The sequence below is a fragment of the Phaethon aethereus genome (assembly GCF_964289735.1).
Source record: "Phaethon aethereus genome assembly, chromosome: 8".
NCBI lineage: Eukaryota > Metazoa > Chordata > Aves > Phaethontiformes > Phaethontidae > Phaethon > Phaethon aethereus.
The window spans coordinates 4,020,378-4,046,370 of NC_138584.1; the positions used below are offsets into that span (position 1 = coordinate 4,020,378).

A 25,993-nucleotide genomic window follows, 5' to 3' on the forward strand; every position below is an offset into this window, starting at 1 on the left:
CTCGTCAGCTGCCGTGCCGGGAGGTGTAATGCAGCATGCAGCAGGCCAGCAGCCGGCTGCAAAGGAACCAAGTTCTGCCTGGCACAGACAGAAAACTGCTGCAGCAAGGCAGCAGAGGTTTTTAGTTTTTTTCAGAGAGGTTATTAGACAACAAAGAAAAATCCCACTGAGCCCATGTTTTGTAATTTGTAATTTGTTTGGCAGAGAATGGTTTTAGACACTGAAGAGGTTTTCTCAGAATGCCTGATACCTCCTACAACAAAACAATGGCTTCAAAAATCTAAATCCAAAACCAAAATTAAACGTACAGCACGAAAGTATTTAAAACCAAACTCTTTATTAAGAATAAAATCATACAACTTGCAGTAAGTTCCCTAAGGGCACAATATATTACAAAGCTGTACTTGCTACTAAGGAACTGAAATGGCAAACAGACTGCTGACAGCAAAAACGGGATTTGAGAGAGAAACGCACTTTTGTCAAAGTGGAAAGACTTCGCTGAACTTCCGTAACTACCACCCGCCCCTTCCCAGATCCCCACAGCCTCCTCTGTAGCCACCACCTGCTCCTCGATACCCTCCTCCTCGATAGCTTCCCCCACCTCCTCCGTAGCCTCCCCCGGGGCTACCTTGGTATCCTCTTCCTCCTGAGCGCCTGCCGGAGTAGCCGTAGCCACCGTAGCCTCTAGCTCTGTAGCCAGAGCCACGCGGGTAACCGCCCCAGCCTCTGAGGCCACCTCCGTTGTCGTAGCGAGGCATTTTGGGGGGGCGAGGACCATCTCCAAGCCTGGCAAAGAGAAACATTATATCCTTGATGCGATCACATGGATTCCATTTGTTTAAGTATTACAGGAATAATCAATTCCCAATATACCCAGCTAAGATGTTTTTTTGTTAAGATGTATGTTTTTGTTAAGATGTTATTTTCTGTTAACAGAATACAATGTTTGAGTCAGTTGCACTTTTGCACCTTTTCAGTAAAGCAAAGCTGGGAACGATCCAAGCAACCCCTCCTCTAAATCTCAGGCAGGTCTACACCTGGGGTAGAAAGCCTTCCCCTCAGTCCCCCTTCTCCAGCTCACACAAACGCGTAGGGAGCCCCGTTCCTGCTTATGTGAGCTCAGTGATCTTTATTTTGCTCCTCACAAAACACAGTGAAGTGTACATCGAAGCTGGTCTTTGTTCTGATCCTTTAAGGATCAAAACAAATTACTAACAGCTCACAGGTGTTTTCATTTTCCTTTGCTTTAGAAGCAAGACATGAAAACAAGGGGCAGTGGAGGGGTGCAAGCACAGCCAAATGTTTGTTCTACTTCCAGAGACAAAGGTGAATAGGTTTGCTCAAACTAAATTTGGATTATATTTCTTTAGAAATCACTGAGTTTTGGAAGAGGCGATGACAGCGTTTATTCCTGAGAGCCACTTGTCCTTCCTGTGGAAACAGGCAGCGATCTATCTACATCAGCCTTTGACCGTGACGATTTTCCATACGCTCAGACTACTGACTTGGAAACGAAAGCCTGAAGCTCCTGTCCACACGGGACAAGGCTCTCCTGGTGAATTTAGCTCTGGGCTTCTGCAGCCACTGCGCAGGGAGGGAGCAGTGGAGCAATAGCTCTGACCTGCTCCGATCAGGCTCTTGGTGTCCTGAGGGGCAGAGGTGGCGAGCGCTCCTCGCCCCCGAGCTCCAACTGCAGAAGCCAGCGGAGCCGAGCTAACCTTGCATTGGCAGCCATGAGGCTGATGCCTGCGGCCGACGGCCTGGAGATCTGACGGATCACGTTCAGCATTCGCTCATTTGCTGGGTCCAACTGCCGAATGATCTCGGGATCTTTAGTCACTTCCACAACAAGAGCCTCCATCGCAGCACGCAGAGCAGTGATGCAGGCAGCCGCGTTGTGAGGCATCTTCAGCTTGATCCTAAGAGCACAAAGAAGCATCCTCAAAAATGTTAGTGAATTAAGCTTAAGCAACTCTTCACCTCCATTTTACTGACTGTGGCGGGGAAGACATCCAGATGGTCATGGCCATAAAATGTATGCTGCCAGAGGCAACCAACAAATCCTTAGCATTTCTCTCCTCAAGCTCTGTTTCCGAGACTCAAAAACAAGGCTTCCTCAGCCTCTGTCTGAAAAGGAGGTCTAAAATACATAGTACCTCTTATTCACCTTCCAGTTAAAGGGGAAAAAAACAGCAGTTTTTATGGAAACTGCCTGGTATCATGTTTTCAATTTAAGCAGATAATCTGCATGAAACAGTGCTGCCGGTATAAACCCCTCCCTCATAGGAAACAAGGGTAATACCTTCACAATTACACTGTTGCGCACGGCTTGCTCTAGGGTTCCTGTTCTATAGATATTATTCATGTCTGTGTGAGCAGCTGCTCCCCCCGAGTCTGTGTTCTTTTGTAGACCTGAACATTATGAGCACCAAGGAAGTTCGTACCAGTCATCTACCAGAATGAGCTCCCCATCCGACAGGACCTTCTTGGAGGCAAAGAGAAGCAGCTGCAGTGGGCTCACCAAGGTCATTGCTTTGGCAGAGATGGCTCGTGTTCGAATCTGCAGGTGGGAAGAGGAATACAAGTCTTGGCGTGGAAAATAGATCCCTACACCTTCCTCTGGCCACTGAAACCAGAGAATTTTGTAAAAGAAAAAAACACCACCCAAAAAAATCCCAGTGTAATGTTAGGAAATTACAAGAGCACACACACATACAAAATTGAATGCTGGGCATTCAGTGTTCATTCAGAATTCAATCCCTGTGTTTAGAGGGATTCAGCACTGGCTGGTGTTAAGAAACACCAAAAACTACCTGCCATTTAAAAGTATTAGTTTTTCCAGGACTGCATGTCTGCAATCATGCAGCTGACACTTTGCAAAAGCCATCTCATGCTTTGTCAGCCTAAAAATGACCAAGGCACAGCTGCACTAACTTCTCACCATTTGCATCGATGGGGCTGTGATGAAAAGCTCACGCTGCTTTAGTAGGGTCCTACACATGCAAGTTTGGAAGCTGCTACACATCCATGCAACCAGTGCGCTTTGTCATTTTACAGGAACAAGACCGTAAGCTTGTACTTGAAGTGAGCACTCGGACAATAACAAGCCATCTGACCTAAGCCAGAGATAACAGCACTGACTACACGGGCTACTGCCCTTCATTTTAAAGAGGAACTGAAGAGCGGTACTTAGGATTTCAGCCTCCCACCCTGACAGCTGCCTCTCTCCCTCCTTTCTTTCACACAGAAGCATGACAGAGCGTGATGGGCAGAATTCATTTGTACGTGCTTGTCCTCAGGGAGAAGATTTGCTCCTGCCTGGAAGATACCACACATACTCAAAAGAGAGAAGGTGCCAGAAGCTGGAAATCATGGCAATGGCCACGACGAGGAGTGTTGAACTTGCAGGTCAGAGACTGCCAAGTGCAGCAGGAAACAGGCAACCAGACCTCAGAGAGAAACTTGCTCTTAGCAAGTACATAATGGGTAGGGAGAGCACTGCATATGAACGCTTCCTGCACCCCAGTCTCATCCAGTTGCTGCTTTAGCCACTCTAAAGCCACCGTCTTAAGTCACTCTTAGTTTCCTGTACGTATTTTGATTTAATAAAGCATCACTCTCTGAGTTCAAAGTGTTTTGGCCTTTTTAGGGGAGCTCACTTTACAGAGGTAGTCGAGGCAGATCAAAGCTCTGGCCCGCTTGGGATCCTGTCATAAAGGGTGAAGAAGAGGTGAAGCCTCACCACAGCGCTGAACGTGGAAATCCCGAGTACCAACCCGAGCCCCCAGCCAGTGCCCAAAGGAGTCAAAATTTCATTTATTACCAATAAAGTGGATTATTTACCATTGCTAAAATGTTGCATGCCAGCAAAAAGGACTGAGTATGGAAAAATCAGCATAAACTGTAATTCTGACCTAACCAGTGTAGACAACATGACAAAAAAGAAACCCCTACAGGATCACCTCTGCTGTAAGACCTTAAGAGGCTCTCCCAACAGCAAAAGGCCTTCCTAATTTGACACTTGTTCTCAAAAACATCTTTACAGCACCTCCCAGGCAGAAGGGGCTCCGGTGTGGCACACAGCTGGTTCCAACAACAGGCAAGGGAGTGCGTCAGGGCCTCCCCATCACTGTGCTGGAGTAACTGTGCACAGGCAGCGCAAGCGGGCTGGCTGCCCGGGGGCACAACGGCATTGCCTTCATTTGCTCCTTGAGCGAAGGGTGAGCAGTTGTGTTCATGGTGGCCATCACTGGAGCACATGAGGGCACACCGGGGTTTAAGCGTACATGTACAGTATGTGCTGAGTACAGAAAATTAATGGGATGGAGGAGAAGGTCATGGGGACCCTAGGGAAAGCATCTTGGGGTTTATCTGAGCTACTTGGGAAATGGGAGTTGTCCTCGGGAGATGACGGACTACCTACATGCCAGAAATACCCACTGCCGTATTACATGTTCCTGTTTTCTCTCTGGATTCATAAGTAGCAGAAGTGATAAGGGCAGAAATTCTCTACTGCCTAATTAGTATGGAAGAGCTCCTAAAGCAATCTCTTAAAGAAGATAATAATTGAGATCTTTCTCTATGACCTACCCGTTTTCACAACTTACAGGAACTGCCTATGCACCTAAAGACCTCTACTTCTACTGAAACTGGTCGATTGAAAGTTACTGTAAAGGCTGAGTGACACCATGACCACGTAAGGTTAATTTTCTGGAAAAACAAACACACAAAACCAAATCAAAAAACCCAGAACCAGCTGAACACTACCCAGTGTATCATTTTTCTTATGGCTTCTTTAAAAAAAAAAAAAAAAAAAAAAAAAAAGCCTTGTAGACAACTTGGCAGCACGTGATCAAGAACAAATTCAAAGTCTTTTACCTTTTCTCCAAAAACAAAAAAAGGGGATGGATACTTGATGTCCTGGCTGCTGAAAGGGCAGTTGACAGATGACTTGTGGATGAGTGCATTGTGCCCCTCAGTGGTAAGAATTTTCCTCTTCTCCTTGTGGTAGCAGACATTGGGGTAGACCCCAAAAGCAAGCAGGGAGATTACAACATCCAGATTATTATCTGGTCCAGTGTTGTTAAACGGTTGAGTCATCAAACATTCTGTTGACAGAGAACAGAAGACTGGCTCGCATCCACAGGTCACGTAGGACAGCACAGCAGAGTTGTTTAGGATCCTGGATCAATGCATTTTCTGATTCGATCAACTAGTAGACGTGCATCTGTTCTCAAGTGACCTCTGCACTCAAAGCATTTCAGTTCTACATTCAATTCTCAATTTACACACAGAGAGCAAAAAGCTGAAAAATACTACTACAAAGAGTTATTTTTCTCTCCCAAACTCTTCAAAAACAAGGAGGGGTTTGCCCAGAATGTGCTGTACCACAGTGTGTTTCCTGTCATTTGTTTTGGAGACAAATCTTTTGGGGGAGGTCAGGATGGATATTTTCATTAGTTTATTTGTTACAAACCACCCCAGAGTCTCTGGTGGCTTGTTTTCAGGTCATCTTGCCCAGAAATAAAGTTAAGGATAAATGCAGCAATAATCCTAGCAGTGTAAGGAGAAAAAAATTTAAGGAATTAAAAAAAATAAGAAAGAAAAGGAGGGGGGAGATGAACATCTGCTGAATCCAGCCAGCCAGCCAGCATCCAGCAAGCTCCTCAAGAACATTAGGCAAATTCAGAACCTGGTCAACTTTAATGATTTTCATTTTTTTTCCTTAGAAAATTGAGTAATATGCCACATTACCGCACATGCCTCCTGCGGCACAAACCCAGAAAAATCATAGGGCACATAGCACACTGTTTAGATTACACAGACTCCCTCCTAAGGCTAATGAAAAGGAGGGGAGAAGCACAGCATTATTTTTGGAGATGCGGCAAGTGAAGGAGAAAGAAAATCTGGGAGGTAATTCTCTAAGGACAATTGCTTGATAGGTTGTAATCCTGCAGCCCTAACCTCAGCCTCCAAAATCTCCCTACATTGCACCACAGCCATCACAACTTCTCTGGCTTAGACAACTACGAGAGAGTGAGACAGCACTAAACTTTCATCTGAACGCAGCTGTAAAAGTGGAACAGCTTTATGGCAAATCCACTCTGGGCCTCTGTGCTTGTGCATTCATCACAGTTTATCTTGTTTGTTTGTTTCTCATCTCAGAATGAAAAATGCAATCATTAAATTACTACGTCCAAGCAGAATCACCTTCAGGGAAGCCAGAATTAATGAGTATATCTTTCAGCTGGACCTTTGCTTCCCAAGTCATTCTAAGAGTAGCCATGCTGAGTCTTTTGTGTTCACAAAATCTTTTTTCTGCTTCTTCACCGCCCATTCTAAAAAACAAACAGAGCGAATTAGAAGTCCGTTCAGGAAAAGGAAAAGTGTGACAGCCTAGCTGTCAGAGCATCCACTGATATATCTAGTCTGGTCACAAAACTGCTCACCCTGTGTCACCCATAACTTCTCGCCAAATTTTGTGCCAAGACAATATACCTTGCATCATCCCAGGCTTGGAAGACGGAGAGCAAAGCAACATGATCTGAAAACCTGTTCCCAGCAAAATTCCTATGGACATAACCAAGGCGTTTGCCTTCATTGATGAAAGGTTCAGGGAAACAGGTGGCCGCAGAGATGGTACAAACAGCATCTCCCACACTGAAAGAAACCACAAAAGGTATCGGCATCGGGTTTGTTCTCAGTATTGCTGCCAGCAGCTGCTACAGGCTGTTGATACTAGTAAAACCTTCTCTGCCAGAGAGCTGAGTAATTTGGCCCTTATCTACCAGACTTCTTCACAGAAACACTTCCCTGGAAGTGGATAATAAATTAGCTCCAACTCCAGCACTTTCCCAAGAGCAAGTGTTCACAAACCTCTTGTCTATCTTCCCCCCGCTCCCCAAATCCACACACCATCTCCTGGTAAGAAGGACCCTACAGCCACCACAACTACAAATAACAGATCTTTACTTCTGCTGAACAAGCAAAACATGTGGATTCATTTTTCTTCTTAGCTAGGTGTCAAATTTCACACCTCCTCATCTCTAGCTCACTGCTTGCTATACTTAAGTATTTAGACTCCCACTCTTAATCCCTAAGTATTCAGCCTCTACTGGTCCCCTGCAGTTAACCCTGAATGTCATGACGACTTTACTCCCTGTACTGTTATCTATCCTCTGCTCTCATGAATACTCGGTTTCCTGTCCCCAGTTGTAGCATTCATGGCTCATCTAGATGTATTGTTTTTTGTCTTGTAGAGTGCATGTCTAGAGGCTCGGGAACTCAGAGAAACAAGAAAAAGACCACTGAGACTACTAAACTTACTAAAAAATACAGCCCATTATCATCATCTTGCCAAGACGAGGTTCAATGGGAAGTTTGGCTAGGATTCTTCCAAGAGGTGTCAACTCATCATTGGAATCCAGGGCATCAAGCTCTGAAACAAGATCTCTTATTATCAAAGACAGTTAGCTAATCCCAGAAATCCTTAGATAAGAAATCCAGATAGATAATTGTGTTTAAAGAGAACCCCACCTATATTTAAGATTAATGTTGTTTACAACATTGCCAACCTGATTTTCAAAACTGGTCTGAGGTCAAATAAACACATTTTACTTTAGCTTTACAGATCTTTTACTACCTCCTCCACAATTAAAATAATTACTATTTAATTCACGTACACAGTTTTTCATGTCTTTTTAGTTTGCTTCTGTACAAACCGCTATTACATGCTTACACTTTTTTCAAGTCCCCACATTTGATCTAATTAATCTAACCTAATTTCTGTCTCATGAAAATCAAAGCAGCCCTACCACAGCCAGCTGTGGAGTCTTCACTGCAATGCCAAGTCACAGAGCCCTCTGTTCATCAAGAAGAGAACACCACAAACTCCTCCACGAGGCTTTGCCTGCCTTTCTCTCCTTCCATTACCTAAAAATTATCACCTGAGCTCATCCTCGAAGCTATCGAACCACTGTCAATAATAAAGTCCAACAAGTGTCTGTGGCTGTTTGCTGTACAAGCGGAAGGGTCTAAGGGGTCTCCGTATCTTTCTAGCCATTTGGCCATAACCATTAAACTCTACTTCGTAAAACTCTTTTTAAGTTTGCATAACAAAGAAAAACAATACAAGTGTGATCTTTAAAAACCCTTTTAAGATATAAATGAAAAATGCAAACTTATAGTTCACATCCTGTATTTACAGATTCTGTATTTACTCTATCTATAGATTTATATTTAGAGATCCTGTATTTACTATTTTGGGAAACTTCAGCATAACTAAAAGCTTTACATTTAAAAAAACCCAAAACTTTGCAGCCTCAGCAATTAAACAGGAAAGCAAACAAATAAAGGGCTCCTTAGCCACTATCAAATCCATTTTTCTTGGTATCTACTGAACTCAAAAGTCTAAAGAGTATTTCGAAGAATAGCATGTCTCACCATCCTAAAAATATACTAGCAGTATATATGTGCTGGTCATTCAGGAAATGGAGGCACATGCAGAAAGCTCTATTTGGTGTGAAAGCTGCAAATATTTGCATTTTCCCCTGGCTTTGCATTTCTTACCTGCAGTGTAAGAAAAGCACTAACAATTTTTAGATCAGAAAATTATTAAACTTGAATACATATCCCTAGGTAATGTTTTTCACTCTGGTGTCCCTTCTGTAGACAAGCAATGTAGGCTAGTCACACAAATTTTTCATAAAATCAACTATCAAATAGGTATTTCAATTCTTAGAAATTTTAAGAAGTGCTTATTTAGTGACATTTGCAAAGCATGCTGAGGTTTGAGATCACTGCTTTAAATCTAAAGCATAAATGTATATTTTACTCATATTCTACTTAGTTCCTTGAAGAAACTGGGGAGACAGCTTAACCCCACCTCGGTTTCTCCTGTTTTAGAAGGCTACCGATGCTTGCATATTCATAAACTGGAGATTTAATTGCTTGACAAAATACTGAGATCTTGGGTCAGCAGACTGTACAAAGAGGTAATTATACAATAAACTACTAACCTCTCTTTTTCAGTACTTTTATAGCAGTTTTGTAAATGCCTTAGGCACTGGACTGAGTCCATGTCATACACAGCAGTGCCACAGCTGGAAAACAGGAAGCTGGAAGCTAGCAGAAGTTACTGGTAAAATAACAAAACAAGCCTTAAGTTTGAAGGCTCGAGTTTCTTAGAGGAATGACACTCCACTTGGGAATTCAAGTATTTCTTCAGCTGCAAAAGACACTGCCACCCACATGATGCATCCAGGAAACACCCTGCTCTTTCAGACAGCATGCTACTACACAAACAATCTAACCAGAGATGTTAAAGCAGTTAGTAAGTCATCATTATACGCGGGAAATCTCTTGGAGTCAGCTTCATTAACATACAATGTTGTGGGCAAACAATAGTACCTCGTAGTGTGCGTTCTGCTTCAATCACTGCATCCAAAGGTGGTGGTTCTATTGCTTTGGCCAAAAATTGACCAATTCCTCCCAGCCGCAGCAATTTGATGCTCAAAGCAATTTCATGAAGCGGTGTTCGAAACATTTCGGGTGTCATATGAGTTTGAAGTCTGGAATGAGAAGAGAACAAGAAAGCCCCCATTTTTCTGAACATAGGCTTGGATCACCGTCATGGGTTGTTCCATCAGCATAAACTATCACCCTCCAAAGCAAATACTGCCTGTCAGCAAACCCATCAACTCTCATTGTGCTCCTGTGACTTAGGCTGTTGTACCAGTATTTATCTTCTGTGCGTCTCAATTCTCATTTCGGGGTAAATTTACAAGGGAGGCGCACAGAGGGTATAGCCCTCACATCACCACTACTCGGCATGGTTTCTAGCGGAAGCCGACCACACAGAGAGTCTGCACAGCTGAAGCCCAGTTCGCAGCATGGCTGCGTCCAGCCCCAGTCTTGCCCCCTTACAATCATCTCCTACATTGCTAAGGAAGGACTTCCACTCCTGAGACAGACAATCTGCTTGCAGCCTGCCTTATGTACACGCACTCCTCAGCTTGTCCTTCTATCAACTCCAAACCACCCCACTCCTCCTGCACATTTCTGCTTTGATCACTAAGAAGAGTTAAGTATTTTTGATGGATGCTTTCCAAAAGTCTTTTTTCTGGTAGGAAAAAGACCTGCTGGAAACAGATGGAGCTCTTAAGTCTTTAGCATAGCATCGTTAGTGATCTTTTAGCTCGCTGGTTGAAACATGAACTCCTAGGAATGACTGCACTGAGCAACAGACAGCTAGCAAAGGTTTCAAAACACCTTGAACAGATATCCAGATTCAGCTGGCACCAGATTTAGATGGTACCTCTCAAAAGATTCTCTGCACGAGTTCCACAAACACTCTTTCCTTCCTAGGCACTCTGGTGCTAGTGTATTTTGTTTTTATATTCTTTGAAGGAAGGTAACCTTAAAGTCATGAAGTCCCATGATTACTTCAGTAGCCTAAAATCAGTTCACTGCCAAAAATTCATTAAAATCACTCCACTGTACTATACTACAGATCTAAATAAACCTGAGAAATTTAAGGAAAGTTTTTGATCAAATGATACTTTCAGAGGTTACAAAAAGCTGAACATCAAAATACAGCTGTGCTCTAATCGCTATCTGAGAAACGGGGCACCGAAACTTTCATGAGAGAGATCAAACACTGAGCGTAACACTTGTGTAGACTTCTGGAGCCAGCAACAAGATTTCCATGACTCTAGAAACTGAGAAACAGCTTGGCAGATAGAAGAGGTCAAAAGTTTCACCAGCAGGGAAGGTGCTAAAGGAGCAGTCAGCACGAAGGGGCTTACTGGCCACAAAATGGGGATGGAGGGAAAAGTAACATCTGTGTGCCCTGCTTTTTACCACTTCCATGACAAAATTGCCTGTTACGTGAAGATGCCAGGTGCCTGCAATGTTTGTAATGAGGATAACGCTCTAGTCTGCCTTCAAAGTTCTTTTTTGCCTTGCCTGAACTCCTAAGCAGTATTATTTTTTGCCTGAAAGGTTCTGTAGGTTGCAGTGAAAGTCTTAATAATAAAATCATGAACTATTTATGCACCTCATACCATGGGGAAAAGCACATAAACATATGTTTTGGGGTTTTTTTAAGCAAGAGAACTGAGGTATTCCAGTGTGAACAGACTTCACGCATCTCTCTGCTTTCTGAAATTACTTCCCCAGTTTGATCAGAAGTAGTATACAACAGTTGTGGGAGAAGTCTCTGAGATTATTTTATTTTTAAAGAGCACAGCCTCACCTTTCAAAGCGAGCTCTGCTGCACAAATGGAAACAAAATCCAGCACGCACACGTCCAGCTCTTCCTTTCCGCTGCTCCAAATTAGTTTTTGATGCCCAGACTGTGGCATAGTTTGTCATGTTATTATAAGCAGTGAACAGCTTCACTTTTTGTCTGTTAGGGGGAAAAAAAAAAACCAACCTAACATCAGACGTTCTTCATCTTCAGTCCTGCCAAATCAGCTCTTATTGTATTCCTTGCAGCCACACCGCTTTTAAGAAGGAAACCACCTCTGTTTGACTAGCTAAGCTTTGGCTAGTTAGCCATCCATCTGGAAGTTAAAGTATCACACGCTTTATAAAGCTGTGCCCAAGCTACACACAGAAGGAATTTTTCACAACTGTCTCAAAAGCTTAAAATTCTCATGCAATTAATGAGATCCCTATGTGTAATTTGCTCAGAGAACACGCATAGCAAGACAGGATCTCTAACAAGACTACAAAAATCTTCCTTTTTTCCACCAGCTCCACACTGCGTGTTTGTAATACTCGTTTGGCAGATGACGGTATTTCAAATACGTGTGGAGACCCAGTGACACCTCACATGAATAGCGCCAGGGTGAATGCAGCCGACCAAAAACCAGCCCACTGAAATGCCAGTATGGTTTGTAACTGTGTTGAACGGCTAAAGACAATGCAAATTTGTCTTGAGTGAATTAAGAGTCCTCAAATTCAGCTCTGTGACTATGGGAACACAAGGCAGTTCTGTGTGTTCAGAAAACCTTTTCTGCATTCCAAAGAATAGGATGTACAAAACAAAAGGCTAATTCATGAACTCACTTGCAGGAGTCTATAACATAGACCACATCATTGATGGTAATGCTAGTCTCCGCAATGCTGGTAGATAAAATAACCTATAAAAACAGGAAATGCATATTGAAATACATTTGGTCTGAAAAAGTTAAGGAGGGACTGCAAGAAACACTACATAACCTCTATTAAAAAAAAAAAAAAAAAAAAAGAAAAGAGTCAGCAGTACATCCACAAAAGCACAGCAGGACAAAGTGTGTTACACTGCACACAGAGAAGGCGCTCATACTTTTGTTACTCCAGGAGGCACAGGATCAAACACTCGACGCTGCTCTTCCAGAGGAATTTGCGAATGCAGAGGTAAAATTCTATACTGGCGGCCTCCTACAACGTGAATACAAGAAGGTCGGTAACTACTACTGTGTAAATCCCATTTCTTCTTTGAACATCATCATAAATTTCTACCCATACATTCTCCTGGCAAATCAATCCAGCTCTCTAAACCACTCAGCCAACTCTCATCTTCACACAGTCAGTAGTTTCCTTTGGAAAAGGAGATGAAATGTAATAGAATACAGTTGCTTGTACCAAAGCGTGGATTCATTTCTAGATGCTTCTGCATTGTATATATCAAGTTCCAGCCAGGCAAGAAAACAAGTACAGCTCCCGGGACATTCAGGGTCTTGATATAAATTAGCAGGGCCTCAATGAGTTCAAAAGAAGTTTCTTTCTCATTCAGCTGAGCCATGGAGTGCTTTGTTTCTGGGCCATACTCATCGCTGCAAATAAGGTTGCAATTGGCCTACAAAAAAATAAAGCAACAACAACAACAAAAAAACAAACCACAAAAGAAATCATATAAGCTAATTTACTCAAGCTGTGGAGACTGGCCGGCCAGGCAAAGAGGAAAATGAGATGTGTGGATAGGGAAGATGTGGTTAGGCACAGCTCAACAGAATGACTCACCATAAGCAGTTAGGTTCTGCTTTCTCAGATTTCTAATATGAGAATGGAATTATCATTTCATTGCATTGAGTTATAACTCAATACAAATTTGCATTGCAGCAGGAAGCTATCAAACAAATTTAACTTCCGTTCAGATGAATGAGAATAAAGTCATACGAAGCAGAAGAAAATGCTTCTCTCGAGGAAAACTTAATAATTTTTTTAAAATTTCAAATAACTAGCCTAAACAGTAATTTCACACCTACAAATTAAAAGCTGTATCATGAAAGTGATAGTTTCTTGACAATGTATGTAAGCACTAACAATACCAACTGCAAGAGAAGAAGGGAGAGAATCTAAATTTTCACCCTGAAAAGGTATTGCCAAGTTCCTATTTCTGTATTTATTTCTTCTTCCAAGCTCATCAATGTTTTCACTTTTAAAAACATTTCAGTTCTATCGTTAAAGAGAGGTAGGCTGACAAAACATGAGAGTCTTAGCTTGAACAAAAAAAGAAATTCTTCAGTTTACAAGGGTAATGAGAAAATTCAATTCTATTCCTGAAGTTAACTGTGATATTAGAAATACAAAAGCTGCTAAAAATGTTTAAGTTCAACGATGCCGAATGAGTTACACTTGAGCTAGAGTCCTAACTGGCACTTGTTTAATCTTTCATATTAAAACAGTCAAACATACATCATCATCTTCACCACTTTCTTCATCCTTCTCTTTCTTCTTCTTTTCCTTTGGTGGAGGAACGAACTGAGTTATTTGAATGCAATCTTCCAGAAAATAATCTGCAAGGACAGACAGGCACTGGTTATCAAGACTGACCACTAAAAGCTTGTGAAAGCTAACACAATTCTTTTTATCATCTCTCAAGATTCTCCTGTTATAATTGTGATGTTTCAACGTATGAAGCCAAGATTTGAGATATCTCCTTGGCTGTCAGCTAGGGTAGGAGAATTATTCCCACACTATTCCAATGATTATTCCTCTATTCAATATACTTCCACATAATTTTTTTTTTTTTATAGTTACTGCTTTAAAGCTATTTCCATTATTCCTAATATCACAGACAACTGATCTGAAACACCACAGCTTGACTCTTCCTATCTCATTCTCCAACGGCAACTACCCCAAGTGGTGGTGCTTTGGGGTGGGGGTTTGTGTTGTGGGTTGGTTTTTTTTTTTGAAGGAGGGTGGTGTGGTGGTTTTGTTTGTTTGTGTTTTTAAACCAAATGGTGCTGTGAAATGATTTGCTGTTACTGGCTTCTTTGCCCATGGTAACCCACGTCTGTAAGACATGACAATCCAAGAAAGATGTGCATCATGCCATGCCCATAATCTTAAAGTGTATGACTGATAAAATAAAAACTAAAGCAGTTCTTGAAAGTTCGATCAACGACTTACCTTGGACAGGGTAGGTTCTACCAAAAACCTCAACGACAGGACAGTTGAGGAAGTATTCACAAAACATACTAGTATCGATGGTGGCAGACATGAGGATAACCCTGATTTCAGGATATGCCTGAACTACATCTCTCAGCACCACCAAGAGAAAGTCAGTCTGCATATAAAGAGAATAAAAGCAGCATTAATGTCCTACCCCTAAGAAGCAACATTTTCCCAAGAGACCAGAAAGAATTACACAGACATACAATTACTGAGCAGGAGCTTGGTTGACCATGAGAAGTAACAATTATCACAACAAAATTCTATAACCAGAAACAGTTGTCAGTGCTTGGTTGACAGCCGGCTGAACATGCGCCGGCAGTGTGCCCAGGTGGCCAAGGCGGCCAACAGCGTCCTGGCCTGTATCAGCAATAGTGTGGCCAGAAGAAGTAGGGAAGTGATCGTGCCCCTGTACTCGGCACTGGTGAGGCCGCACCTCGAATCCTGTGTCCAGTGTTGAGCCCCTCACTACAAGAAGGACGTTGAGGTGCTGGAGCGTGTCCAGAGAAGGGCAACGGAGCTGGTGAGGGGTCTGGAGCACAAGTCTTACGAGGAGTGGCTGAGGGAACTGGGGGTGTTTAGTCTGCAGAAGAGGAGGCTGAGGGGAGACCTCATCGCTCTCTACAACTACCTGGAAAGGGGTTTGTGGCGATGTAGGGGTTGGTCTCGTCTCCCAGCTAACTAATGACAGGACGAGAGGAAGTGGCCTCAAGTTGCGCCAGGGGAGGTTTAGATTGGATATTAGGAAAAATTTCTTCACCGAGAGGGTGGTCAAGCATTGGCACAGGCTGCCCAGGGAGGTGGTGGAGTCACCATCACTGGAAGTGTTCAAAAAACATGTGGATGTGGCGCTTCAGGACATGGTTTAGGGGACATGGTGGCATTGGGTTAATGGTTGGACTTTATGATCTTGAAGGTCCTTTCCAACCTTAGTGATTCTGTGAGTCTGTGAAATACTGCAATTCCTGGGATAAGTGAAGTTTAGGATTTCCAGTGTAAAGAAGAGTTATTCTTTTATCAGAATGAAACAAACTTAAGAAAAGTATTCAAAAATAGTTTGTTTCCTTCCTAACAATACATTACAACCTAAGGTCTTTTTAAACTTAGTTTACATATAAAGCAGCCATAGTTCATAAAATAAATAGGACTGACTCACTGCACTTATATACAAAGTTTTATAGTTCTATTTAAACACAATGTTTACTTAGTTTTGCCATGTAGTTAGGTGGGCCCTTAGTTCAACAGATAAAATTCCAGTCTCATTCGAAATTTGAAAACTTGTATTTTACAACATTAAAACAAACTTAATAGAGATCAGAAAAATCTACATTGCAATTCCACCTAAATGAGTCCCCAACAAGCTTAAACATTATGTCAGAACGTAGCAGTTTCTCTTGGTTTGGCAAAGCTGAAAACTCTATGGAAGAATCCAGGGGAAAGAAAATGTTTCCCATTTCTTAAGTTACATACAATCCCTCCCCCAACTCTGTTTTCAACTTGTTCCATTTTTCTTTCTGTCAAAACCAAATTGAAGCATGTCACTGTCAAGACGGCAGCTTCTGTAAATACCACTGCTGTTCCGTTACAGTAATACAACATTGTCAGTAGAAAAAGCACTCCAAAATAAAAGTGACATTCAACATGCTCCTGCATTTGGACAAGAAGTGCTTGTACCATGGTGTTCTATTTTCCAGAGAGGACCACGACACTGAAGGAGATCCTAACAGGCAAAAGATAGGGCAGCAAGTAAGTAAAAGTCCTTGGTCTTTTAATCAGGTAAGGAGCAATTCAGAGAAGAATTCCTAAAAAGTCTTATCGAAGATGGGATTGCTCACATGTATGGCAATTAGTAAAATGCAGTTTCCTTTCACATGTTTACTGTTACACAAGAACATGCAGAAGTTAAACAGAAGCACAGAGAGAAAGAGGATCGGAATCACCAGCTAACTCACATTAATGTCTCTCTCATGGATCTCATCAACAATAACATGACTAATGCCACGGATCCCAGCCTCCACCTTTCTCAGAAGAACACCTTAAACAGACATAGTAGTTAAATGTTCAGGTAGGTAACAGCTCAGTCTTGCCCCCGCCATCCCACCTCATTTCATCAAGAACAGTTGCACTGGTTCAAAAATCAAGAATTTTGTGGGCTGCCCAGCACCTTTTACAGCCCCATCTCTAATCGCCATGCTTTCATTTGTACAAGTGATGGGGAGGGCATAAAGTATTCCTACTAGGAAGAGACTTTCTTCTTTCCCATCCAATACTGCTTCCCCTTCTGTCTTCTAAGGACAATCAATTTTATCTCTTTGGGAGATCATTTCTGCATGGCATTAGACCTGTGTTATCCTACTTTTGAACAACAAACTATCTTTCACAGCACAACAGTATGTCAGCAAACTTATTCTATTAAAAGAAAAAAAGTTGTTTATCTTTTAAACAGATTTTCTAAAAATTTTTATGTAACCATGTTTCTGCTTTTGCTGCTAACTCAAAGAATTGAGACCCGTAATTACTAAGCCACAAACATAAAACAATACAGACCTACAGTGCAGAACATCACACTGGCATGCGGCCGAGGAAGCACAGATTCAAATCGCACGCTGTACCCACAGCTTTGCCCAGGTTGTTCTCCCCTCTCATATGACACGCGCTCTGCTACAGAAACTGCACTAATCCTCCGAGGCTGAGGGATGAAAAAGTTTTCTGTCATTTAATGATGAGGTTTTTTCAGTTTATCAGAACACCACCGAAAACGAGAAAGTAAATTATAAAAGCTATAGGTGTCCTGTCCTAAGGTTTCTTTACAGAGTAGTCATTAAACAGTAATATCTGTAACTGCAGGCTTTTTTCTTCTGAAATGGTCAATTCTGCCTATAAAATTACAAAGGAGGGATATAAGGATATACAGGAACTGGCAGCTGGCATTTGCCAAGTCATTCGCCCTCGGTCAGCCAAAACGTTTTCACCTGGACAAGGTACAAGCGAGATTATCTCAACTTGTAGATACAGGAAAGAATAACACTCCAAAGGAAAATATACATGATGCTGAGGTTTCTCCTAGATGTAGTACCACGGAGATACTTTTATGAACAATGTCCTGTAATGATAATCAGATTTCTCACCCCATCCCAATAGGTGATTTCTAGCATCCAACCACAGAAACTTACGTAACATACTCCTCACCTGTGTCACTACTATGTTGCACTCCGCAGCTCGGTTCGTCCTGATGTATTCATCCAGGATGTACTGTGGCACTTGGGTGGTTTTCCCACAACCAGTGGCACCACGAATTACAACAACAGAATTGTGACGGATTGCATCCAGAATTTCACTTTCGAAGTTCTTCACAGGTAAGGCCTCTCTCTCTTGTTGGATCTGGAAAAAATCCAGCACATTTCCAAAATCGACCTATTCTGCTCCACATCCATACTTTGTCTCACTCTTGTACACAGGTTTCGCTTACACAAAGGCAAAACTGTGTAAGAACACATTATAGTTTCTATTTTTTCCTTACACAACACCGACACATCCCCACATCCATCCCACTGTCACATCCAGAACTTCTAAACACTTGGTGCCTAATTACTACTGAAATCCAGTCTTGCACACTTTGTATACGGTATGTTCAACCTCTTTTGCACAAAATACACCATGTTACAGGAAGCACACTTACCCTTTGTAATTCTTGATCCTGCTCCAAACGGTACATGAAATCACTTTTCAAATCCATGCTTATTTGCTCTGGAGTGAGCTGCAAAGGCAAGACTTTGTTCAGAGGCTTTTTGACCCCTCTGCTTATCTATATCATAACTTCAGTATAAAATCAGTCACATCAACATAATGATTCCAAATATCAGTAAAGGATCATTTCCTACATAACTCCCTGAAAACAGTTACGCCTATGAGCTATTTTATTTCATTCATTCCAGTGTGTTAAAATTAAATGGCCATCCTCAAAGAAGCTTTTCAGAAAGATCCAAAATGCTGAAAAAGAATGATTGTTTAAATTTAAATACTTTAGCTGCTTGAGAAGCACACTCTATTCAGCAGTAAGTCAATGAGATACTTAGATGGTCATTCACACAGGAGTTTTTAATGTAAGGAATGACATAATGTAAGCACATAACCACCCACAGAACAGTAGCTGAAAAAAGAAAAGTGAGCAGAGAAGGAAATTTATCAGGCAACTCTTCTAGTTCAACTGAAGAATTCTAAAGAAATTCAAATTTGTTACGAAAGGGCTAATTGGTTGTACTGCAAATAAGTTACCTGCATCACAACTAGCACATAGAAATCCTAATGGGATTTGAAGCCATGTCAATTTGCAATGTCCGTAAATACACTGACTATGAGTTTTAAGCGGCAACACTCCAATTTACGTCAGTTCCGTATTTTTAAATGAGTATATAATGATCAATGTTAATGGAATTTATGGAAAAAACTGCAGTTGAAAGAAGTATTAAATTATTATTTTGGTCATAAGTACTCTGGTTCCCTGTTGTAGGAAGCTGAAGCTCCTGTCCTCAGAGTCTTTTCTGACCAGGTTGTACCAGTGGCCAAATTATGCATCTGGACTTGGCAACCTAGTATTTCTTCCCTTCTTCCTCATTTTGACACGCCCCATTGCTGCTTTTCATTTACTCTGTGTTGAATGGGACTAGAAATGACCAAAAAAAGAAAGCAGGCCGACTGTGTAGTGACACTAGCTTGGAGCAGTTTCTCCTCCCAGAAAAGTCCTAGCATGGAAATATGGGAAAGAGAGGCTCACAAATTATAAATGACATGCCCTTACGCTTACCTTGTACTTTCAATTAGAATTTTATATGGGCTGCACCATAGCAGACAAAAAGTGAAACAGCAAAGAATTGGGACATCCAAGACACTGCTGCTCAAGAACCTAATGAAACATGAAATAAATACAAAGAATTCCTACCAATGAAAAGACTCCCTTCCTCCAGGCCAAGAAAGAAAGACATTTTATCACTGGACTGTTTTCTCCTTTGGAATAGCTCATACTTTAAATCCTGGGGGGAAAAAGCATTTAAAAGTTCCGGAAGCATGGGGAAAACAAACAACAAAGCAATTATTTAAGCTATCTTACATTTGCCAGAGGACCCTCATCAATATTGCAGCTGGTCCAAGGGTTCCAGTTGGAATGAGGTGGTGACCACGGAACAACTCCCATATGACTTTGTCTCTGCGATGGTTCAAAATGGGCCAACTTTCCAACATTAATCAAAACGGGATTACTGGGATCTTCAGGCTATAAATCCAAAAGCAAAATGGGCAAAGAAAGATAGAAGTATTAAACAAGCAGGTCTGATGTTAAATACTGGAGTACCTGAACCACACACTCACCAAAGGCACAATCTCCAGAGACAGTTCCCGTACAGTCTTTTGCAGCTGATTTTCTAAGTCAGAAGACAGTGACACCTCATAGGGTTCCACCTATTAAATGTTTAAAAACTACATGTTAATCTACACAAAAAGGCAGACAATGGAAGCAAGAACTGCAGGCTGCCAGAGAGTACCCTGAACCATCAAATAGTTCCTAGCGAGTCAAGGCCAAAGACTACCAGCAGTTCAAACTTCATGTTCTTGAAACATTTCGCCCACTTTTCATCCAACAAGAATCTGTAGAGTATTTTTAAATATCTCAGTTTAACTTCAGAGGAAAACATTCACAAACTTGTAACCGAATACCAAAAAAATGCTGAGGTGCCAGAGACTGAAACCAAATAGCCAAGAATTGTATGTAGCATAAACAGAAATCTTCAAGCTTCTAGAAAATTTATACTGAAAAAAGCATGTGTTACAAATCCTATTTCATTTAATACACTGTAAAACTAAAAGTTTTACAAAAAAGTACTACAGTACTGTAAGTAACAGTACTGTAATTAACTGGTTTATTGCTCCACTCACACAGACATGAAGTTATATTTCTGATCCAAATCACTGGCCAGACCAGAAACAATTGCTGGTCTAAAGAATAAAAATTATTATTGAGTCATAAGCTGTTAAATATTGAGAGCAAACTTTAACTCACTCATCTTTATAAGAGAGTACTTGTGTTATTACAGTGAAAGCAACAATTTCTGACCCTTCTACCAAACTCACCGATTCTCCTTCTTTTTTCTTTGTCTGTCCAGAATAAGGTTCTATGACACCAAGATGGTAGAGCTGTCTAACCAAGGAAAGGGCACAGGACTGTGCTGCCAGCTTTTTGTTTGATCCATGCTCACGACTGAAAATCCCTGCAGCACACAAAGTTCAGAGCTGTAGTAGCTAATGAGTCAAACAGCTTCCACAGAAGATACTACTCTGCAACGGGCTTTGTGATTGTTCACACAAGCCAAGTTTCACAGAGAGAGTCTCAAATCTTGATAAATCCAGATTTCCAACATAAAATCCAACGAGGCCCCTTCATCAGCTGACTCACACTAGCTGTGTAGTGTTACTTACTGACTTCCTGAGGAACTCCTGTAAAGTTTTTTTTCTGCATTCAGTGTCTAAGGAGGTATGATTATCCTATACCATCCACCAACATCGTACAAATTTCACAGCAAGCTCTACATAAACGGGTACAGCATGGCCAGCATGCCCACGTATTAGACTCCTGCGTTTCTCAGATATGTGAAGAACAAGTAATTAACACAAACAAAACCTACCATGTCTCACAAGCATTTCTTTGTGCTGAGAAGAATGATTAGCGTTAAGTATGTAATGGACAAGCAGTAGAATGCAACAAGCACAGCACACAGAAAAAAGATTTCATGTCAGGAAACAAACATGAACCTTCATCTCTGGGAGTGGCTCCAACACAAAACTATAAAAGTCTGCAGCCATGAGTACGAGTACCAACACCCATCTCTTGCTAAGATAAAAAATAAAGAGGAACACTTACTTCTGCCCAGCTGCTTCACATAAATGTTCATTTCTGCAATAAAGCTCCTGTAAATAGAAAGAACGAACACAAAGGTACAATTATCAACAGCTGACACTGACACTGCAAAAATAGCCACTCTTTCCCATTTTTCTAGGCAGAGATTGCTGTGTCCTCAGTCAGAGGCTCTCAACTCATCAACGGCCAAGGTAAAATATTACTGCTTTTAGTCCCTTTAGCTCCAAGTTAGTAACTAACAGACTTGCCATCAAGAGAACCAGTAGATCTGTTAAGAAGAGTCCTGCAAATGCCATCATTCAGCATTGAAATTTAAAACCACATTATTAAGAAATATGCTCTAAGCTTAGGGCAATGATTATAAAGCAGATAGCATGTTAATGTAACATTCACATGCATCCAGCTGTACCATTAACTGTAGCCCATGTTATACTCCAGTAACCCACTAGTAGCCTGTATTTATTAACTCAGATGCAACACTTAATACAGCTACCCTGGGTTTTACCACACATTTGGCCAGCTTGGAGCACAGACAAAACTAAACCAGGTCATTTTGTCAAGACCATTGAAGATATCTGCACAGAAGGAGGCAGAATACTTGCATTTCCATGAAGCCTTTATTGCCATACTCTGGGAACAGCGTATAGTCAAAAGTAACTCTGCGCAGCAAATGTAATAGTTTGCCTAGTAGACATGTAACCAATTCATTTAAAGGCCAAATAAATGAGAAAGATATATGTCAACAGAGGATGATGGAAACCAAGATCCATGTTTTTAAGAATCACAACCGAAGCGTGTCTTTGCACAGATTAAAAAAATGAAAGCTAAATTCTTGTGAGACAGGATTTAAACTGGCAAATGTGATTCAAGATGTATAACTGGGCTTTATCAGACTGAGATCCTCTTTGAAAACTATGCCTTGGTACTTCCACAGCTGCAGGCAGAGCCTTGCATCTGTGTCCTTGATTTCTTGCTGTAAACAAACAAACAAACAAAGGTTAAGTGAGGGATTTAAATTTCAAGTTCGAACTCCTTCCTGTACTACCAGCGAACTGACCTTCAGGCACAGTGGCTTCATGGGTCAAAGGCCACTGGCTTTCAGGGACACAACAGCCAACTAAGGCACCGATGACAGTATGTTTCTCAGCCAGGCCTACAGTCAGCATTCAATCTCATTCTCCTCCACCTAAGGGGAGAACAGCAACACCAGAAATCAGTTCGCAGCAGAATCCCATGTGATTGTTTAGTACAGCCTCAGCAACCCGTGTGTGGGCACGCACAGATCTTTGGTGTCGCTCGCTGCTACCATCTTCAGCAGGAACACAAGGAGGCAAACGCATCCCACGCTACCAATGGAATCCCAAAAGAGAAAAGCCGTGTCTCATCCCTTAATATTTAGTTCATACTTCATGTGTTAGGAGAGCCATGTTTGTATTTACAATTTATACCCTCCTGTTGTAATTAAAACAAAGTTTTCGAATCCAAATTTTCCAGCTATTACTAAGTTCTTATATCATATGAATATGATTAATTGACAACAAAAATACATTTCTCCTTTAAAAACTTCTGAGAGCAAGGCTGACATTTCTGTTATAAAGACCACTACTTTAAAAAAAAAAAAATCAGACTGGTAAGGTACACAGCAACTGGTATTTCTTAAAAAAAAAACAAAAACCAAAAAAACCCCACAACACCTCCCCCAAATCCCAAACCAAACTCTATTACTGACTCCTCAAAACTCCAAAATCATCTTAAATTATTCCTCTCCTGTTATACATATCAAAAGGATTAAATCCAATAGTTTGCCCTCTTTCAATGAACGCTAGAACACATTAGAACTGCTTCATGCCTATCGGATCTGTTGCAGCAGATTGTTAGTTCTCCCCTCTGCCACTCCATCCAGGGCAATTCACACAAGCTTTCCTGGATGTTGTAAATAGGAAACCCTGAAATGCTCTCCGGAGGAACAGTAAGCAGGCTGAGAAACATACTGTCATCTACGGCCACTTCATTCTGCTCAAGATTATATACATTTAAATACATGGGGTTTAATGCTTTTACCTGGAGAAGGCATAACAAAATGAGCTGCACAGATTATCTGCAAGTTACAGACTAAAAGAAGTGCTCAAGAACTAAATCTGCAACAAGCATATTTAAAATTCCTAGTACTGTACAAACTAAGTTTTTATGTTACTCATTTAAGGGAAAGAAATGTCCTTGCTTGAAAGCATAAATGGAGATGAAGTAACTTGAAGATAGGCTTTAAATGAGAATTTACAACTTACTGACACCAATACACATATTTTAAATGTTCTAAATGCTTGTAAGACTTAACAAAAGAATACCAGAAGTCCTGCAAGTGAGGCTCTCATGGAAGACTGTAAATAAGAAAACTCACTTCTTTCTAAAAAAATAACTCTCATATAAATTTGTTTTCTATAATGAAAAAAAAAACCACAAAATCCAACAATAAGAATCCAGCAGCAGCATGCTGTTGTTTCTGACCACAAAACATAATTATATTTTACAAGAAATAATACAATGATCTGAAGTTTTGATGATTTGTAAACACTATTCCAAACGGGGGCAAAAAACCAAAACCCATCAATTCTTTATGCACAACGTTATGTGCTATTTTGATTTGGAAGATGCACATGAGAATTTTTGGATGGAATGGGCAGAAAGCCAAAAAAGAGTAATACCCAGCTGGTTTCAACTGAAATTTTAAGACCCTCAAAACTCTTTTGGGAAGATTCTGCCAAACTAATTTTTCCAGTAGAAGACTCCGCTGCCAAAAAAGTTAATTATACAAAAATATAAACCAATGTCCTTAAAGCACATTTCTACATAAGCAAATGTAAGCATATTTTAGACTTACTCAAAACATACAAAGACAACTACAGACCTACAATTACCACAAGCAACTGAGCACTCTTTCCACTCAAACTGACACCTCAAGAGTGAGCTAGAGCACAGCAATCATTTTAAAAGCTGCACATCCATGAAAAACACTAGACAGAACACCCTTCAGCATCGCTCAGAACTTGGCACCAAGGCTCATCGCCCCCATTTCAAGATTTAGGGATGTTGGTTCTGGTAAAGAACACTTGCTTTCTCAAATGGCACTATGGAGCACTGCAAATAAATGTGATTAGCCACTGTCACCGAAAAGATTTCTAACCCTTCATATGCAGAAGGTGTCTAAAACTACCAAACCTGTTGTGATCAGGCCCCATTTCAGTGTATTTATATTCTTCCTGAATCTTCTCCTTTTGGAAAAACTGGTTCAGACGTGCCTTGGCATTTTCCAAGGTCCAACCCCCATGAAGATCGACATTTAAATCCACTTCTGACTCCGAGGTCTAATATTGGGGAAAAAAGTATTACTTACTGGTTTCTAATAGATTTCAGTTTTAAACATTTTTACAACAAGTCTTTGTTTAATAAGTTAAAATCTTACAGAAAATGGTAATGTCCTCAGTATTTCCTTATTTTCACAATAAATTGTCTATACAAACAATTTGATATTCACGGTATCCAGAGTGATTTTGTTCTTAGCTTAAACAAGTTACCATTAAGGTCAGCAGGTAAATGCGTAGCTTAAGTTAAAACCAACTGCAAAATATCAAATGAAAACTGCAAGCTTGATTATAAATGCTAGTAACAAATGAAAGGGAGTGAAAGATAGCTATTTAAGAACAAAAGTAAAGAAGAATTACATAGAATGACTTACTGCCTGCACTTCTTGCTCCTCTCTCTTTGAATAGTAGTCTTTCAAATTTGCACCCGGATCCCACTGAGCTCCACGATTGCCAAAACTTCCAGGTGCTGTACCTGGGCCATTGCCTAACACATGGAAAACAAACAAACAAAAACGCAACAAAATAACTCCCCCAAAACATGATCTTAGCAATGGAGAGGTATTGCCCGGCAATCTCAACAAGACACAACCAGCCCCTCAGATCTCATACAGCCATTCACACCTCTGCCTCAAAACTACGATGACTTCTAGCAGTCTTCTGGCTGCAGAATTATGCCATTTGGGAGAAAAACCTCCCACCCAAATCTATATGCATATATCACACCCACGTACATGTAAATTACAGTTTTCACAGCCGTACCAATTTCAGCCTCTATAATCAAATGCGGAGGAAGAGGTCCACCCGAAGTAGAACCGGAACCAGTAACATCTCTAGCTGCCTCATGTCCATCAGGGGTATCACCAGCTGCTGGCTAGGAAAGGGAGTGAAGGGAAGTATCAGCACATCCGTACAGAATAAGTCTTTTTACTATTTAGCTAGAAAACTGTTCAGGCAGTTTAAAGAGATCATGCATCTTTATGCAATAGTTACTCCCAGTAGTAACCCACAATAATAACACCCTTTTTAAAAGTGAAAGGAATACAACTGCTGAATATTTGGCTTGTTGTGGGTGTTTCATACCAAGATTCCCAACCACCAAGTAGCCCTGACTTACTGAAGTTCAGCAATCACAAAGTCAACTGTTTCAGCACCCAGGGTAAAATAACAGCTACTGGTCCCTATCATATACCCAAGGGAACTCAAATATACTTTATGAACACACACACACAAAAAAACGCTGTAAGAAAATGTGAATACCCTTAGGAAATGACAAAATTATGGT

The 25,993-nt window shown here is 41.1% G+C and overlaps 1 protein-coding gene across 2 annotated transcripts in view; it reads right to left on the minus strand.

Moving 5' to 3' along the window:
• The window catches only part of DHX9 (DExH-box helicase 9), a 29,304-nt gene continuing 3,311 nt past the window's right edge, over positions 1-25,993 (minus strand). The window contains exons 3-27 of one of the 2 annotated variants that reach the window (XM_082002766.1): positions 25,471-25,582; positions 25,083-25,177; positions 24,566-24,711; positions 21,353-21,399; positions 20,566-20,702; positions 19,807-19,896; positions 19,550-19,711; positions 18,122-18,199; positions 17,632-17,823; positions 16,990-17,131; positions 16,395-16,477; positions 14,401-14,557; positions 13,684-13,784; positions 12,631-12,844; positions 12,332-12,426; positions 12,073-12,146; positions 11,255-11,407; positions 9,409-9,569; positions 7,327-7,438; positions 6,499-6,660; positions 6,211-6,338; positions 4,879-5,108; positions 2,445-2,560; positions 1,719-1,919; positions 1-786 (exon numbers count right to left, since the gene is read on the minus strand). In XM_082002766.1, the coding sequence (XP_081858892.1) occupies positions 513-786; positions 1,719-1,919; positions 2,445-2,560; positions 4,879-5,108; positions 6,211-6,338; positions 6,499-6,660; positions 7,327-7,438; positions 9,409-9,569; positions 11,255-11,407; positions 12,073-12,146; positions 12,332-12,426; positions 12,631-12,844; positions 13,684-13,784; positions 14,401-14,557; positions 16,395-16,477; positions 16,990-17,131; positions 17,632-17,823; positions 18,122-18,199; positions 19,550-19,711; positions 19,807-19,896; positions 20,566-20,702; positions 21,353-21,399; positions 24,566-24,711; positions 25,083-25,177; positions 25,471-25,582 (3,462 nt within the window). In that variant the 3' untranslated portion in view covers positions 1-512. Of the gene's footprint in view, positions 787-1,718; positions 1,920-2,444; positions 2,561-4,878; positions 5,109-6,210; positions 6,339-6,498; positions 6,661-7,326; positions 7,439-9,408; positions 9,570-11,254; positions 11,408-12,072; positions 12,147-12,331; positions 12,427-12,630; positions 12,845-13,683; positions 13,785-14,400; positions 14,558-16,394; positions 16,478-16,989; positions 17,132-17,631; positions 17,824-18,121; positions 18,200-19,549; positions 19,712-19,806; positions 19,897-20,565; positions 20,703-21,352; positions 21,400-24,565; positions 24,712-25,082; positions 25,196-25,470; positions 25,583-25,993 lie in introns of both variants that reach the window. The other variant, XM_082002765.1, reaches the window with a different exon arrangement.